The sequence below is a fragment of the Protopterus annectens genome, chromosome 1.part0, assembly GCF_019279795.1.
Source record: "Protopterus annectens isolate FY-2018-M chromosome 1.part0, PAN1.0, whole genome shotgun sequence".
Lineage (NCBI taxonomy): Eukaryota > Metazoa > Chordata > Ceratodontiformes > Protopteridae > Protopterus > Protopterus annectens.
The window spans coordinates 1753796747-1753813086 of NC_056725.1; the positions used below are offsets into that span (position 1 = coordinate 1753796747).

Sequence of the window (16340 nt, forward strand, 5' to 3'; positions counted from 1 at the left end):
AAGGTGGCGTAAGCCACAAAACTCTGGGCTAGGCTTATAAATGCCTTAGGGCAGATAGCCTAGTATAAACCTATGAACCTACAAACCTATATATATATATATATAAATATATATATATATATATATATATATAGCAATATATATATATATATGTATATATGTATGTATATATATATATATATATATATATATATATATATATATATATCTATGTAGATACACACACACACACACACACACACACACACACACACACACACACACACACACATATATATATATATATATATATATATATATATATATAGATATGCACACACACACACACACACACACACATAGGTTCATAGGTGTCTATTAGGCTAATGGCCCTGGCTCCTTTACAAGCCTAGTACATAGGATTACCCTGGCATTGTGCCACCTGACTTTAGTTCCCTGTGCCTCTGTCGAGTAGAGCCACTGGAGTGATCTCTGGGGTGAATTTTCTATTTGCTATCCACTCCTCAATATTTCTCTTGAAGTGGGCCCGTGAGCCACTCCTCTTGACATGTATGAGATGTCTATTCCATAGCATTAGCAGTTTCTGGGTTATGAACCTGCCTCTCTAGCTTGTTCTGTTGATTGTGGTAATGAGGTTGAGGTCTCTGGAGTGTAGTGTGGCAGGAATGGGATTTCTTTAGATGTAGCATTTTTAACAGAGCTGGGTTAGACATGGCTTTGTAAATCAAGCAGAGATCGCCTCTAGAGAGTGAGTAGTTGGAGTTTTTTTTAGTCTGTCCATATAGGACAAGTTTTTTAAGACCTAGTATCCCCTTTATGAGGTACTTTTTCAGCCTCTCCAGTTGTTGCAGGTGTCTAGTGAGGTAAATGCCAAATTGGGTATTGTACTCGATGAATGGCCTAATGAGGGAAGAGTAGACGGAGACAATCACCTCTTTCTTCCTGGATGCAAAACCCTCAGTAATGAGATGTGTCACACAGAAGGAATTTCTGACCACAGTGGCAATATGGTGGTCAAAAGAGAGTTTGCTGTCAACCTGTGTTCCCAAATCTCTTATAACACCTTCTGTGTTCAGCAGACTACCATCGATGTGGTAATTCATGGGATGGGAACCGTGTTTTTCCCAAAGGGGATAATGACACATTTTTGACATTGAGCTTAAGAGGCCATGGTTCTGACAGCTCAGTGAGGCCCTTCTGTAGGATATCAACATTACTTGGGGATTTAATTATGGCTCTCATCTTGCAATCGTCTGTGAACTTTGTTAGCCAGAGTGCCTTTGTGTTGGTTTGGACTTCAGAGAAGTAGATACCAAATAGGAAAGGACCCAGGACTGAATCCTGTGGGACTCCATTCGTGACTGGTCGACAGTTTGACTTGGAGTCAACTACTTTCACACTAAGTTTTATCTGTGAGCCAGTTTGCAAACCACCTAGTGATATAGGGGTTGATGCATAGCGTAATGAGTTTTTCTATGATTCATGAGTGGGGAATGGTATCAAAGGCCTTGGTCAGATCAGGGTAGGATATATGGACCTCCTTGACTTCATCTATAGCTCTGGTGACTGACTCACAAAACCAAATTGTGTGGGATCCAGAGTTTGGACATTCCCTATATCCTTGTTTATTAGGTCCATGATGATGGGTTCCAGAGGATTGCATATCAGACTTGTCAGGCTAATGGGACATTAGTTCCCAGGGTCTGTAGTCACTACTCCTTTGTGGAGAGGGATGACTGTGGCAGTGCGCCATTTGGTAGGAACAAAGCCAGAGGTGAGGCTGTGATTGAACAGGGCACACAGGCGAGTTGCCAGTTCACTCTGTAGTTCATGTAGAACACATCCAGGGATATTGGCAGGTCACACAGAAGCTGTATTCTTGGCCTTGGACAGTGCTGTTTTAACCTGGCAATCTACTGGTATTGTAATTGGTCCTTTGGTGGGGGAGAGAGGGATAAAGTTGGCACTGAATCTGTCGGCCAGTATATTTGCAATAGCTGTTGGCTTATAGGTGGTGCCATTGTGCAATAGCTCCGAACAAATCTGGGTATGGCCGAGGAGATTCCTTACATAACTATAGAAGGCCTTGTGGTTGTCTTTACTATCTGTTGCAATTCTATTTTCATAGCTAGCTTTAGAGGATTTGATGAGGGATCTCAACTTTTTGTTGAGGCTGATACGGGAGTTTTTCCAGTCTTGGGACTTCACCTTATTCCGCATCAGTTTCCTCCTCCTGTTGTAGAGTTTGTTTATGGCAGGGGACCACCAGACTGGCTTCCTTTTTTTGAAGGAGAGCGTCTTATTTCTATTGGGTATGGCGAAATCCATGCATTTGTGTACGTGTTCGTACAGGGCATTAGTTTATGATTCAGTGGTCTCCAGTTGCATGGGTGGCATGAAGTTAGCCACCTCTGTTTTTAGGAGCCCAAAGTTAGCTTTGGAGAAGTTTTTCATGGTGGTTACCTTTGCAAGGGGTGGGGGAGGGGTTTGAGGGATGTGGATTTCCAAGGTAATTAGTTTGTTGTCGGATCTAACCAGGGAGGAGTTGACTATTGATATACAGCAACGGTCGCCCATGTTAGTAATGACCAGGTTAAGGATGTTGCTACCTCTAGTGGGGGTAAGAACGAGCTGCATGCATATATATGTGTGTGTGTGTGTGTGTGTGTGTGTGTATATATATATATATATATATATATATATATATATATATATATATATATATATATATACATAAATATATCTATATATATGTATACATGTACACACAAATACATAAATATATATATATATATATATACACACACACACACACACACACACATATATATATATATATATATATATATATACACACACACACACACACACACATGGGGATAGACAGAGTTGGATATATACAGACAAATATGTAGATATAACAGATATGCAATTTTTATTTTGTTAAATAGGGTGGAACACTAATCCCACTGGATCATTTTCAAATAAACACACACACACACACACACACACACACACACACACACACACACACACACACACACACACGGGTAGAAAGTAGAGTGATTGGAGAAATCCATGCAAGTTCCACAGAGAAAGTAAAAGGAGGAGAGGACTGTGCCCCAACTGTTAAGCCATGAGCCGCTGTACTGCTTACATAACTGATAACATCCCACACACGTCTAAAGGTGCTGTGAAATTTACAGTGGTGGTATATGTGGTATTTGCTGCAGTCACTGTATTCCTTGGCCTCTTATTACATCATTTGAACATCTGAAAACCTGAAGAACATGTAGACAGAGAAGAAAACATCTTTAATGCCCCCAGTTTTGATTAACATTTTATACATAAAAAGGACTTAAAGGCATTGCCCATCACTGGAGAGCTTAAAGACGTTATCCACACATACCAGACACAGATCTCAATACACCATCCTGGAAAATGTCTGCACAGTAATACAAAACAGGTAATGCAAGAACCCCCTGTACAATGGATTAAAATGAAAGAAAAATAAATGTGTAGTAGCTGACAGTACTGGAATGCATACAACTGATGTACAGATGGTGTGGTGTGTAATAATTTCATACCTTCATAAGTAACTCCATATAGACTGCTACAGAAAGACGCAGGCACCATTCCAGTATTTGATGGCTATAAACAATGTAACCTTTTCTTACCATGTACCTAATGAAGTCCTCCGTAGCAGAGCAAACGTTAACTACAAGAATTAGAATAAAGAATACAACCAGATTCATTGTATTTCATACCTCCAGCCAGTCACATAAGTTAATTAATCTGCCACATTCCAGGTGAAGTTTGTAGGCAATGCAGATGTCAGGAGCAGAATTTGATATGGTGCCTGCTTCACTCTTCAGCGCTTCATTCTGTTTTAATTAAAGCAATGGGAAATGATTAGTACATTTTGCATTATCAGAGTCTGCAATTGTACGTTTAACTGGGAAAACTGAACAAAAAATTATTCTGGGGAAGTCACAAGACAGTTGTTTTAGTCAAAGAACTTGCAACTAATTATACACTTTGCAGGTGGTGACCTTGACTGCAGTTCACTGTCTTAGGCCACTAAACTACATTGCCACTGGAGAATTCTTAAATTATGATTTTATATTACATCATGACAACATTCTGCAGTTTAGGAGAAAATGTAAAAATAAAGTAATACGTAACATATGAGTGTGGGTAATGCATTGCCCTCTGCTGATGTGGTCTGTTCATGAGGCAAACTATCATCTGTGAATAAGCAATTTAAAATAAAATAAACCTGCATTACCCACATTCTCACACTGTATATTGCTATTATACAGTGACAATACTTACAAAAAAGTTCTTACCTCTGTTTAAATATGGATCCGTCCTAGGACCCCTACTTTTTAATATTTTTATTAATGACCCATGTACTGCATCTACTAGTGGAACAGTTGTACACTATGCTGATGATTCCACAATAATCTGTACTTCTCACACACTACCCCAGCTTCTCTCTGATACTCATTTTCTGCTGTTGAATCCTGGCTTACTAAGTGACAGCTATTCCTTAACCCAAAAAAAGTAAATTGCTTCTTTTCCAGCCAAAGGACTGTAATTTTAATCTTCACTACTTCAAAAGTCTCTTTGCTGATTCCAGCACCATTGAAACTGTCCACCTATGGTTTGATCTCCATATTCAACAACAAAAAAAAAAAAAAACAGAAACTTGGCACACTGTATAGAAATAAACGTACCCTAGCCTCTTTTTCCAAAACCACTCTCACCAAAATTTTCCTTCTACCCTCCTTGCTTTATGGTGCTCCGATACTTACCAATTTACAGGGCTCCTCTAGATCCAAAATGGAACAATGTTATAACAAACTGGCCTAGTTTGCTACCAGTTCAGAAACTAGAACCCACCATTGTTTGTCTCTAAATAAACGAAACTGGCTAGAATTCCCCAAGTAGTTATTATATACCCAACTACCAATAATCCACAACATGGTCTACAAACTCTGAGCCTGCCCAGCACTAAACAACATCATTAAACCTTATAACCCAAACAGAACACTTAGGTCTGCAGATAAAAAGCTTCTCTCTCTATATCCAAAGCCTGTAAGACAAGTGGACAAAGTCTCTACTCCCACTATGTTGCTAAAGCATGGAACTCACTTCCACTTACAGTAAGAACTACTACTAACCTACTTGCCTTTAAATCTGTATTGCAGCAACATTTGATTAACTATTGGCTGTGCCATTGCTCTGATCCTGGCTAATTGCTTTTCCAACTTAGTCAAGACTGAATCTGTCACTCTCTACCCATCTGTACTTCATCACTTCTGTGTTATTCTACTTGTATATCTATAATACTGTGTTATCTTCTAATATTAATGTCTAGTTTCCATCTCCCTCATATCATTGTATTTGGTTACTTGCAACGTGTAATTTTTATGTAATCTGCATAAAGTTTGTACTTTTTCTGTATATAATTTTTTATGTCATCCGTATAACAATTTTGTACACACACTGTATGTAACTTTTATGTTATCTGTATAAAGTTTGTATACTTTCTGTACGTAACTGGAGCTTTTCTCCCTGGGCCTCCGCTGAAAATGGGTTCTTTCTGACCCAGTCGGACTATCCCGGTAAACAAATATCAAATAAACAAATAAACGTCTTTGTATTAAGGAAAGTACAAATCTGTAATAAATTACTATAACAGTAGATATTCTACTGATTATTGTTGCAGCATTTTTAACATAAGGGTTTCCATCTGCCGAAGACCTGCTGAGGTACCAAAGCTTTACCTTCCCAAAGGCATACATCCCCAAAAACAGGAATTAGGTGATAGCTCACAACTGAGGGAAAGAATAATGCTGGAGCCAAGGAAGAGAAGACAAAAAGGAGGTAGGGAAGGAATACTACAACTGTGATCAGTGGGACATCTACTGTTATGGTAAGCTCTTACACAACTGTACTATGTCCTGACTGAAATCACTGTTGCAGTATTCTTACCATATAGGTGATTCCCAGAGTTGAAGGAGGTAGAGAAAGGGAGGATGAGCTGTCCAGGTGCCCAGATATGACAGACCTAGCAGGTGCTCAGATATGACAGACCTAGCAAAGGCAGCCCTAGAACTGGAAAAAGCGTTACTCTTGCAGTATTTGGTGAAGATGTGCACACAGGACCAGGTGACAGCTTCCAAGATGGACCTGGTATCAACACCCATATGAAAAGCAGCAGAAGAGACTACTACCTGAGTACAGTCTGCTTTTGGACAGGAAGGCAAAGTTTTACCATAATGTGTATAGCAGAAAGAGATGGCTTTTGAGATCCATGATGCAATAGTTTTCTTTGAGACTGGCTGGCCCAGTTTGGAATCCATGAAGGAAACAAAGCATTGATCAGTTTCTCTTATCATTTCTGTTTTGTCCAAGTACAGCCTCAGCTACCTGTGAATATCTAGAGAGTGCAGACTTCTTTCACCCCTGTTCTGGGGATTGGAGAAAAAGGAAGGCAGGTACATAGCCTGACTGAGGAACAGTTCTTTCAGTACCTTAAGCGTGAAAGAATTGTCCATATGAGTCACCCTGTCCTTGCAGAAAATGAGAGAAAAGGTGGAATAACCATGTGTACCTGAAGTTAAGACACTCTGCAAGCTGAGTTAAGACCCAACAGAAGGATAGTTTTCCAAGTGTAGAATTTTAGAGTGTCAGATGATGCTGACTCGAAAAGGAGCAATGCAAGTTTCTGCAGCACAAAGTCCATGATAATGTTAAGTAAGCCCTGGGAGAAATCATCCATTCTTTTTCCTTAGAAGCTGTAGGTGAGGTGACATGTCTATTTTTTGTTTTTTCTTTTTAGGCATGATGTCCCCCTGAACAAGTCTCAGAGGTTCAGACCCCTGCCATACTTCAGAGTACCTGGTACCTCTTCCCAGAGTAGGATTTGGGGGACTCCATGACTCTGAAATGATTAAGCATGGATCCTCTTGACATATCCGCCATCTGTAAAGCCTCAGGAGTTATACTAACCTCTAACAAGGTCTAGATGGCAAGCAACAGAGAGGATATCTGATGTACTGCAGATTTTACAACCTCAGTGAGTACATTTAACTCAGAAATGTTAGACTGTGAATCGTCTTGGGGTCTCTTCAGTTTCTTCTTTGTTGGAAAGGTGGCGTTAGATGATGGGGATTCTGCCATCTTTGCATGGGTCAGCCATTTCAGATGCTGCATTTCAAGGAATGTGTTAAGGGAGGAAAGCCTCACCCTAAGGATTTTTGGAGCAAACGACAGACAGACAAAGCAGGACTTGGATTCATGTTCTGGGCCTAAACAAAAAAGGCACTTAGTATGCAAGTCCTTGCATGGAATTTGCCTACTGCATTCACACTTAACCCTGCCTAGCTGACATCTAACAAAAGTTTTAAAACACAATCAAAATTAAAAAAGGAAGGTTCCCCAATGAGTCACTTATCTGAAAACTAAACAAGCAAAGTGATGGCAGTAATGACCAATGTAGATGCAATACCTGCATTTGGGCTGGCAGCGAGATAATATGAGGAACTTGTGCATATGTCCAGCTATATACCCAGATGTATACAAGCTGAGGTCATGCATCAGACCTAAGCCCTCAAGAAGATAAAGCTTTGGTACCCTGTCTGGACATCAGAGGATGAAAACACATCTCTCTCAAGACATCTGCAACAACTGGAAAGGCCGCAGAAATACCTCACTAAAAGAATCACAGGCCTAAAGCAGATGCCTTACGCTGTTCGCCTTAAAAAACTCCAGCAATACTCTTGTCACATATTGCCTACTCAGAGGCGATCTTTGCTTAACATACAAGGCCATGTCAAACCCAGAACTGTTGGACATGCTACACTTAAAGAAATCCCAATCCCTCAGAGCCACACGCTCCAGGGATCTAAACCTTGTCATCACAATAAACAAAACATGCTGGAGGGATAGGTTCCTGACACAGAGACTCCCCAGACTCTGGAATGGATTGCCTATACATGTCAAGCAGAGTGCCTCTTTGGCTCTCTTCAAAAGGAACCTTGACGATTGGATGGGAGAAAGGAAATTCACCCCAGGGATCACGTCAGTCGCCCTGCTAGACAGTGGTCCAGGGAAGTACATACTGTGGGAAGAAATAGCCAGGTAATTGTTATGGCTAGGCTTGTATAGGCCCTAGGGCTGACAGCCTAGTACCAACCTATGAACATACTTTAAGAATACTGCAACAGTAATTTCAGTCAGAACACCTTCATTTATGCTCTGTCACTTCCAGCTGACTTCAGCAACTGAGGACAGTTAGTGATGTACTGTGCCTATGTAAATACTGCCACTTGTATAATATATCTAATTTAGGGCACTTCCTGCTGTTTTTTAAAGGAGTCAGGCATGTACATGTGATCATCTGTTTACATTTTTATACATCTTTATAGATAGGTTATTTGGCCTGCAAACCAGTGGACCATTGAGGGGCCTAGCCCAAATTCCCAGTTTCCCCCAAGTACTCTCTGGTTAAGTGACTTCCTCAAGGTCACAAAGTACACAAATGAGGGTTGGGGGGAATCAAATCCTATACCACACAGGATCTACAGCTCACAGCCTTAACTCTACATAACATTAATAGAAAAGAAATCAACATATATTTTCATTTAGTATACAAATATGTTCTCTTTTTAACTACTGCCATTCATTCTAACATTGAATAAAATGTTCAATACCTGCCTTACTTTACACCTTATTCTTTTTCCTGAACATTAGTTTGCATGTTTTGCTCCCAATGTTTGTGTCTTTCGGCTTTTCCCGGTTAGGGGTCGCCACAGTGGAACTCCGGTCCGCTCATGATTGTTAGTTGATTTTTACGTGCCGAGTTACCAGCCCTGACGCACAACCTTCAATGAAGGTACGCCCATTAATTTCATTTATTTCTCTGTAATTTGTTCCTGCCTTTTCTAAAGATACCACCTCCACAGTTTTTCTTTTTTTTTTAAATTACAGCATTCAGCCAGTTTAAAATGATATCCATGTTTAGTCATTTCTTATTTGCCATCCAATAGCATTAAACTTAGTAAGGCTTTACTATGTTTAGGCAATTCTGATAATTTGCTCCCCAGCATTTCTGACAAAGTACTCTACAGGAAATGTTTAAAATCTGCCAGCTCATTATATTCCTTAAAAATGTTCCCAATTGCCTCTCTTTTGCATCACACTTCCTGCATTTGCGATTTGTCTGAGAAAAAAAAACTCTGACATCTGCTTGGGTTTTAAAAATACTTATGCAAAATTTCCAAACAACTAAAACTTCCAGACTTTGCTGCATACTACAGAGCCATCAAGATGTCCTTACACTGTTCCTTTATAAATGGTCTCTTCAGTCTCTTTTCCCAATATTTTCTAACCCCCTCTGACCGATTCTTACATTTATCTTGCAATACTTGATATGTCCTCCTAATTATCCAGTTTTTAACAGAAGCTTCCATTCTATACTCAACTAAAAATTCTGTCAGAGTCTGTCTTTCCCTTAATGGTCCTCTATCCCTTTCTCTTTGTCTATATTCTATTATCCATTCCCATTAGGGAAGACTGTCTCTAACCTGCAGTCCAAACTTCTGCTTGGCCTCATTCCACTCTTACCTTTCCCTTCATTGTACTATGTACCTCCCGTGTGGAACAACACCAACAAGTTCTCTGTATAATCCACACCGGTATATCGTACCACAAGACAATGTTTTAGCAAAATAAATCCACCGGAAATAGTTGAAATTTAATAAAAATACAGCAGTTTCAAGCGTTAAGCGCTTTCACTAGACGCAGCTAGCTTCTTCAGAACGGTTAAAACAGCTGTTTCCTCCTCATTTTAAATTACAAAACGCGCCAAAATACTAAGATACCATATTTAAAGGCATATAAGCTTTATAAAAATAATGTCATACATATAAATATAATGTCATACATATAAAAATGCAATTAGTGAATTCTTGAGCGACACATACATTCAATTTAGTGACTCTATAAACTACAGATAAATAAATAAAATATTAACTTTTTAAAAACTATATCTAGTTTAGTTTGAGTAGCACAGTAAAATCTGTACAGGTACTGTAGTAGATATATATAAAAATATACTCAATTGAGAAATGCTTTTGTTCAACTAAAATTCAATTGATATTCAACATCAAGAAGGGCTTGATGGTAAAATAATCATTAATGCCCGGTTTTTTATTGGCATCTGTTAGAATTTGCCAATATAACTCTCTAAAGGCAAGGTAATTTTTAGTGTTACCACCTCTAGGGTTATCTTTAACTGTCTCTAAGATGGCAAATTCAAATACATGTTCATTTCCTTCGGTTATGACGTGCCTGGCTAGTGCATTCTTAGTGTCTTGTTTTTTTATACAATATAAGTGGGAATATATCCGTTGTCTAAGATGTCTTTCAGTCTTGCCCACATAAAAAGATGGGCAGACTGTGCATAAAGCGATGTATACTACCATCCTGGACTTACAGTTACCCTTAACTGGGTAAATTCTAGTACTGTTCTCATTACCCAATCTTATTATGTTCTTAGTACAAATACTGTTGCACTGTCTGCACGTCCCACATCTCGATGTATGTATACTCTCAAAGGGTTTCAAATTGCCACCTTTTTCTAGTATTCTCTTTCCCTTCATTGTGGTTTGCTTCCAATGTTTTTGTTATTGGTGGTGCTACACACTCCTGAGTCTGCTGTCCTCTGACGAGACATGAAACTGAGTCCCCATCTGCTTGAGTTGGTAAGCTCAGGTGGATGTAAAAGATCCCACACCACCTACTGAAAAGAATAGGGGAAGTCCCCGGATGCCCTGGTCAAATGTCCACTAATAGTATAAATACCACCTCGGGTCTCCCCTGAAAAGAGGCTACTAGCCTAGTGAGACTAACCCAGTCAACAAAGAAGAAAACATATTTTTGCTAATTTTCTCCAATAAATTCCTGTCAACTTTTGCCTATTTTCAGCATGCGTACTTCTAGCCTTCTCTCTTGTTAAAGTCTCCTTTCTCTATTCCTTTGTTGGCTTATGTTTTAGAATACTTTCTGCTACATTATATGTATAACATTTGGCATAGTTAAGGGCCTGCATCCTAAATCTTACCCTCTCCTTATTTCAAATTCCCTCATCCCCATTTTATCATCATCCCTTTCCACATTGATTTACAACCCTCTGTGTTACATACACTTTCCAAATAGGAGCAGTTGCCCCAAACAATTAGCTGCACTTAAAGGCATTAAATATTCTAAAGTTAAAGTTAAGCATGGTAAAGCACATGTTACAGTCTGTGTTCACACTTATATAGATTGCTAACTGTTCTTATCAGATATATATTCCCTTCCCAAATGTGAAAAACAAACTGACATGCTCTAAGGAAACATTAACTGTTAGTTCTAAGAAATGCTGCACTGGCTACCCTTAAACAAATAAACAAATAAACTGTACACCATTATATTTAATGTATCTAAATACTAAGGTTGCATACAAATGCGTACTGACATGTGTTGTTGTTCTTTTGGCTTTTCCCGGTTAGGGGTCACCACAGTGGAACTCCGGTCCACTAATGATTGGCAGTACATTTTTTTATGGGTGCCGAGGTACCAGCTCGACGCCCAACCTTCAACAAAGGCACGCCCATTCTATGCATGTCTTTCGAATGGCACTCGATCACGGGGAGGACATGCAGACTCCACACAGAAGGCGCTCTAGCTGAGAATCGAATGGGAGAACCTCTTGCTGTGAGGCAACAACGCTACTGCTGCACCACTGCGGCTGTGTATTGACATATATACTATATACTGCATTAAAAGACAAACACTGCCAGGGAGAGCAGCTACTTGTGTGACTACTCATTTTCCACAGTTTCAAGCTTCATTTATTTTCAATGAGCTGCTTCCCAATATCCATTTAATAGTTACATTGAACTTCAGATTTTACTCAGAATGCATTGTTTCACTGAATGGCATTGTCAATATACATTTTTACTCAGAATACATTGTTCACTGAATGGCTTGTCACTATACCTTTTAGAAGATAATTTCATGGTATGTTGCAGATTGCACTTGAAACAAACTGTTCAGATCTCTCATAATCAATTCCCTGCATCTGTAAGCTGACTGTTAAGGAAAAAAAAAAAAACAGCCAGCAACTTTCCAAATGCAAGAAAACTAAAATCGTTCATGTCGTCTATCACTTCTCTTGTTTTCCCCATCCTGTTGCTTAAAAGTGTCTGGGAGCTTATATTTTGAACATTACTCTAGGTTTCCACCATTATTAAAACACAGGAAATTATCTTTTAATTTTGTATATGCTTACACACTTCAAGCGGCATATGCAACACTATTAGTTATCTTGTCGCATTGTAAAGCCTGGATATACAGCAACTAAAAAAAGGATTTTCTCATTTTAATATCACCAGTGTATATAGCAGTCACTGATAGAAATCCACCTACCTCACATTTAAAATATCACTGACTATATACTGTATAACTTTATAATATATCATGCAATTTACATAAGGACATTTTTACACAAATATTAACAAAAACTATTTTACTAACTTACTTCATCAGTCCAGTGAGTATTCTCCTAAATATTAACGACAGAGTGGTATTTATAACTTACAGTTCTCTCACTAGCTTAACTTTCACTCTTTTTCATCCACCTCTTCATGCAGAGTCACAGTTCACGTGATTACATGATATCTATTCTCCCAACATTAGTCTCTAGTTCCAAGGAAAAAAAGGTTCTCCTGATTATTCTAGTCAGCTTTGTGGCTTTTTTCTGTTGCTTAAACATTTTCCTTTGAAACAATGGAAAAGGTTTCACTGGTAAGGTATCTTTATGGGCTTTCTTATTGTCACAGAATTGAGAAGCAGAATTCCATTTAGCTTGCAGGCTTATGGTTTGTTTGCTAAACTTTTTTATTTTCTCCATAGTCCGTCCTGTGCCAAAAAATGTCTTTGATCCTCCAGGAAAAATATTCTGAAAACAACTAGCTATATAGAACATCCTTTACAAGGTTCAAAGTTTACATCACAATGATTACCCGAATTGACATGCTTGTCCATAAGGCTGAAAGAGCTCCTAAATCCCAAAGGGTTGGGCTTTTTAATAATGCTCCCAAAATACTATTACCTATTATTTTGTGCCTTTATTTTTTGAGAATCCTAGATAATTCCTTCACAAAGGGAGCATCTCTGATCACTAAGAAAACATTTTTCATGAATAATCCATCAGTGGGTGTGGGTAACACTGGGGACCCATGGTTGGTATGGTTTGATCACAAAGGTGAAGTCAGAGTGATTAAACAAAGCCAACCATGGGTAAATTCTGTGTTACCCACACACAGGAATGGATTATTGTTATTATGCAATGACATTATTTAACAAAAAGTCTTAAATAAAATATAATTGTTCAAAATACTTTAGTGCTGTTCTGACAGCTTCTGGTAGTCGGGGCATCAAAATTATATACTGACCATGCTCCGTAGCTGACCCAGTGCATTGCTATCTCTGTCTTTTTTCCCTGGAGTTTTATTTTTTTTAGATAGTTTAAGTGGTTTGGGTAGACTTTAAAGGAATGTGCAGATGACCATCTCACATTTTAGGTCTGTTCTTTAAAGAAGTTTTTTTTCTGGCTAATGACTAGGAAATTAATTCAGTAAATAATGGGGGACTTCTCTTTTTAGCAGGTAAAAGTTTGCAATATATGCAGTAGAGCTTCTCAAAAGAGTGCTCCAGGCACAGAATGTTTTTTTTTAATGTACTGTACTGTTTTGCTACACAGAGCAGTTTACTAGCGCTGAATTTTTTTTTTTCAATTTAAATTCTCCACTTAGTGGTATGGATAAAGTGAATTACAGGAACTTCTTCCTCTAAAGAACACTTGATTTTACAGTTAGTATGCTGATGGTTTGTCCATCAGTGTGCACATTTTTCAATGTAAACTTACTTTCATTGTATAATATGTGTTAAGGTATCTCTGAAAGTGTAGCACAGGTTTTTAAATATATTACCTGCCAACAGACTTCATCTCATTTTGCTGGGTTTAATTTCCTCAGTCTCCAGTTGATTACTTTGTAACTCTGTGCAAGTGGCTGAGTAGGACAATGCCCCTACTGGAAATGAACAGAACCATGAGCTGATGAATATGCAGATTATATACTAATTAGATGTCCTTGATTCTCAAGACTTTGCTCTTGATTGCTGAATCTCAGGGTTGAAAGTTGTATGCCTTAATAGGTCCACTTTTTGGAAGATGGAATAGCTGTGCAGGTGTCAATTATTACGAATAAGAGCTTTTGAAGTACATGCATCTCTTTTAGTAAATACGGTGATATATATTCTGGAATATGATTTCAGATGGTGAGTATAGCCTGCGCTTCACAAATGGAAAAGAGTTTAAGGTACTGAATATGTAGCCAGTCAAACTAAACTGAACAGTATTTTACAGTTAAATGTTCTCTAGATACAACTATATTCTGAGAACAGCTCAATGTCCATCACCCTTAGACTACCAGTTATTTATGGGAGCACCTTGATATGATTTAGATTCCTTTGTGATTGACCTTCACAACTGCAATCACTAAAATCACTAAACTGTGCACTCAAACTGTATATATAAAAAAGTGTTTTTGCATGGGATAAGACCCCTGCATCCCACCATCTATAGCAGTCACACACTACTGACTGCTCATACTGGAGTCATTCATTAGTGCAAACAAGCTTGGCTCCCACTTATAAGTCTATGGCATGGTTTACAATTACTGGTCCATAACAAAGTGTTACTTAGCTAGGAAACATTAAAGTGAGAAAATGATGTCAGTTAAGTTCTTAACATAGCTACACATCAGATTTACATGCAGGATACAGTTTATTTTATTTTACTGAACAGATTGCAAGAAATGTACCAACCAGATAGCTAACTGGTTGAGGGACACATACTGATCTCTCTCCATGTGCATGTAGTGTCTGCATTCTTAATGCAACATGTAGTGTTTTCCACTACATGCTATAATATCAAAAACCTAGTACAGTACTGGACTGGTCAACAGTTACACTTGGTTACAGAATGTTAAGTCAGAATACCAAAGTGTTCCAAGTATCTACTAATAGCGTACATTTTACAGCTGATCTAGCAGTTGAAGTGCATCAGAGAAGTTTTAAAAGTACAGTACTCCTTGATTTAATATTCTAGATGTGGGTTCTAGATATGTTACCTGCACTACGTATAATATTTTTGGAAGCAAAGCCATTTAGAGTGGTGTCAACTTTTATTTCAATGGCAGGTACAAGTAATTCTAATGCTCTAGCATTTTTGTCTGTGTAAAGTGATCCTACTACAGCTTAGCTTTAAATATTCTTCTTCCTATTATAGCTGTCTGCCAGCAACATTGTCCCAGAGCCTCTTAAAGATCAGCTGCTCCACCCTTCCTGACTTCTGTCCTACTTGCCTTTGGACCACAGTCCTGGACCTACCTTCTTAGAATGGGGAAATACTTAGTGCAAGCATTCAGTGGGGAACGTGGATACAGAAGTTGAAGATGGCACAGTATAGTGCCATCTTGACAGCTGTGGAAGACTTTTAGGGATGCCCTACCTAATGTCTCTCCCAATTCCCCAATGTGTAATATACATGCACACGGCTCTGAAATACTGTCATTGGACCCTGCTAATTACAGCTAATCTTTTGCCCTCCCAACCAGGGCAGATGGCTGACAAAAATGCTGAATGTGGGATGGGGAGGAGTACTACTTTTGCCAGCTCTAATATCTTGGGAGTGCCAGTGGCTGGGTTGCAGATAAACGACCAACTATGACTGATAGAGACTGATGCTGTTAGTCCACAGGTATGTGCATATGCAGTACACATGAACAATTTGACAAGGCATCTTCTACAGCTGTCAAAATAGTTCTACACTGGAATTTCCTGATCTCTCTGCAAATTCACTTACCCTAACAGCTTACAATAGCTGTTTCCTCATCCTAGAATTATTTAGAGAAGCAACTTGTACTGCACTGGTTCTTGCCAACAGTGATCCCTGTGCTAGGCCAGGGGAAGACAGAACTATCAGTAAGTGATACAAGAAGAGTAGAGTTTACAGTGAGAACTGTAAACTTCTGTGGACAGATGAATGGGCCTGATACTGAAGAATGACTTAATGCCTTTCCAAACATATCTTAAGAAAATACATAGACTCTTTGTGACTAAAACGTTTATCAATAAGAAAATAAATGTATATTGCATTTGACCCAAATTATCAATGCAGTTTTATATTATGTAGTATAACTGTAGGTTTTAAGAAAGGA

At 38.7% G+C, this 16340-nt stretch overlaps 1 protein-coding gene across 1 annotated transcript in view; it reads right to left on the reverse strand.

The window, feature by feature from the left end:
* ORC3 (origin recognition complex subunit 3) overlaps positions 1 to 16340 on the reverse strand; it is a 1128136-nt gene that overhangs the window by 114023 nt on the left and 997773 nt on the right. Inside the window, exon 18 of the mRNA XM_044069085.1 lies at positions 3768 to 3884. Within this exon, the coding sequence (XP_043925020.1) occupies positions 3768 to 3884 (117 nt within the window). The remainder of the gene's footprint in view (positions 1 to 3767; positions 3885 to 16340) is intronic.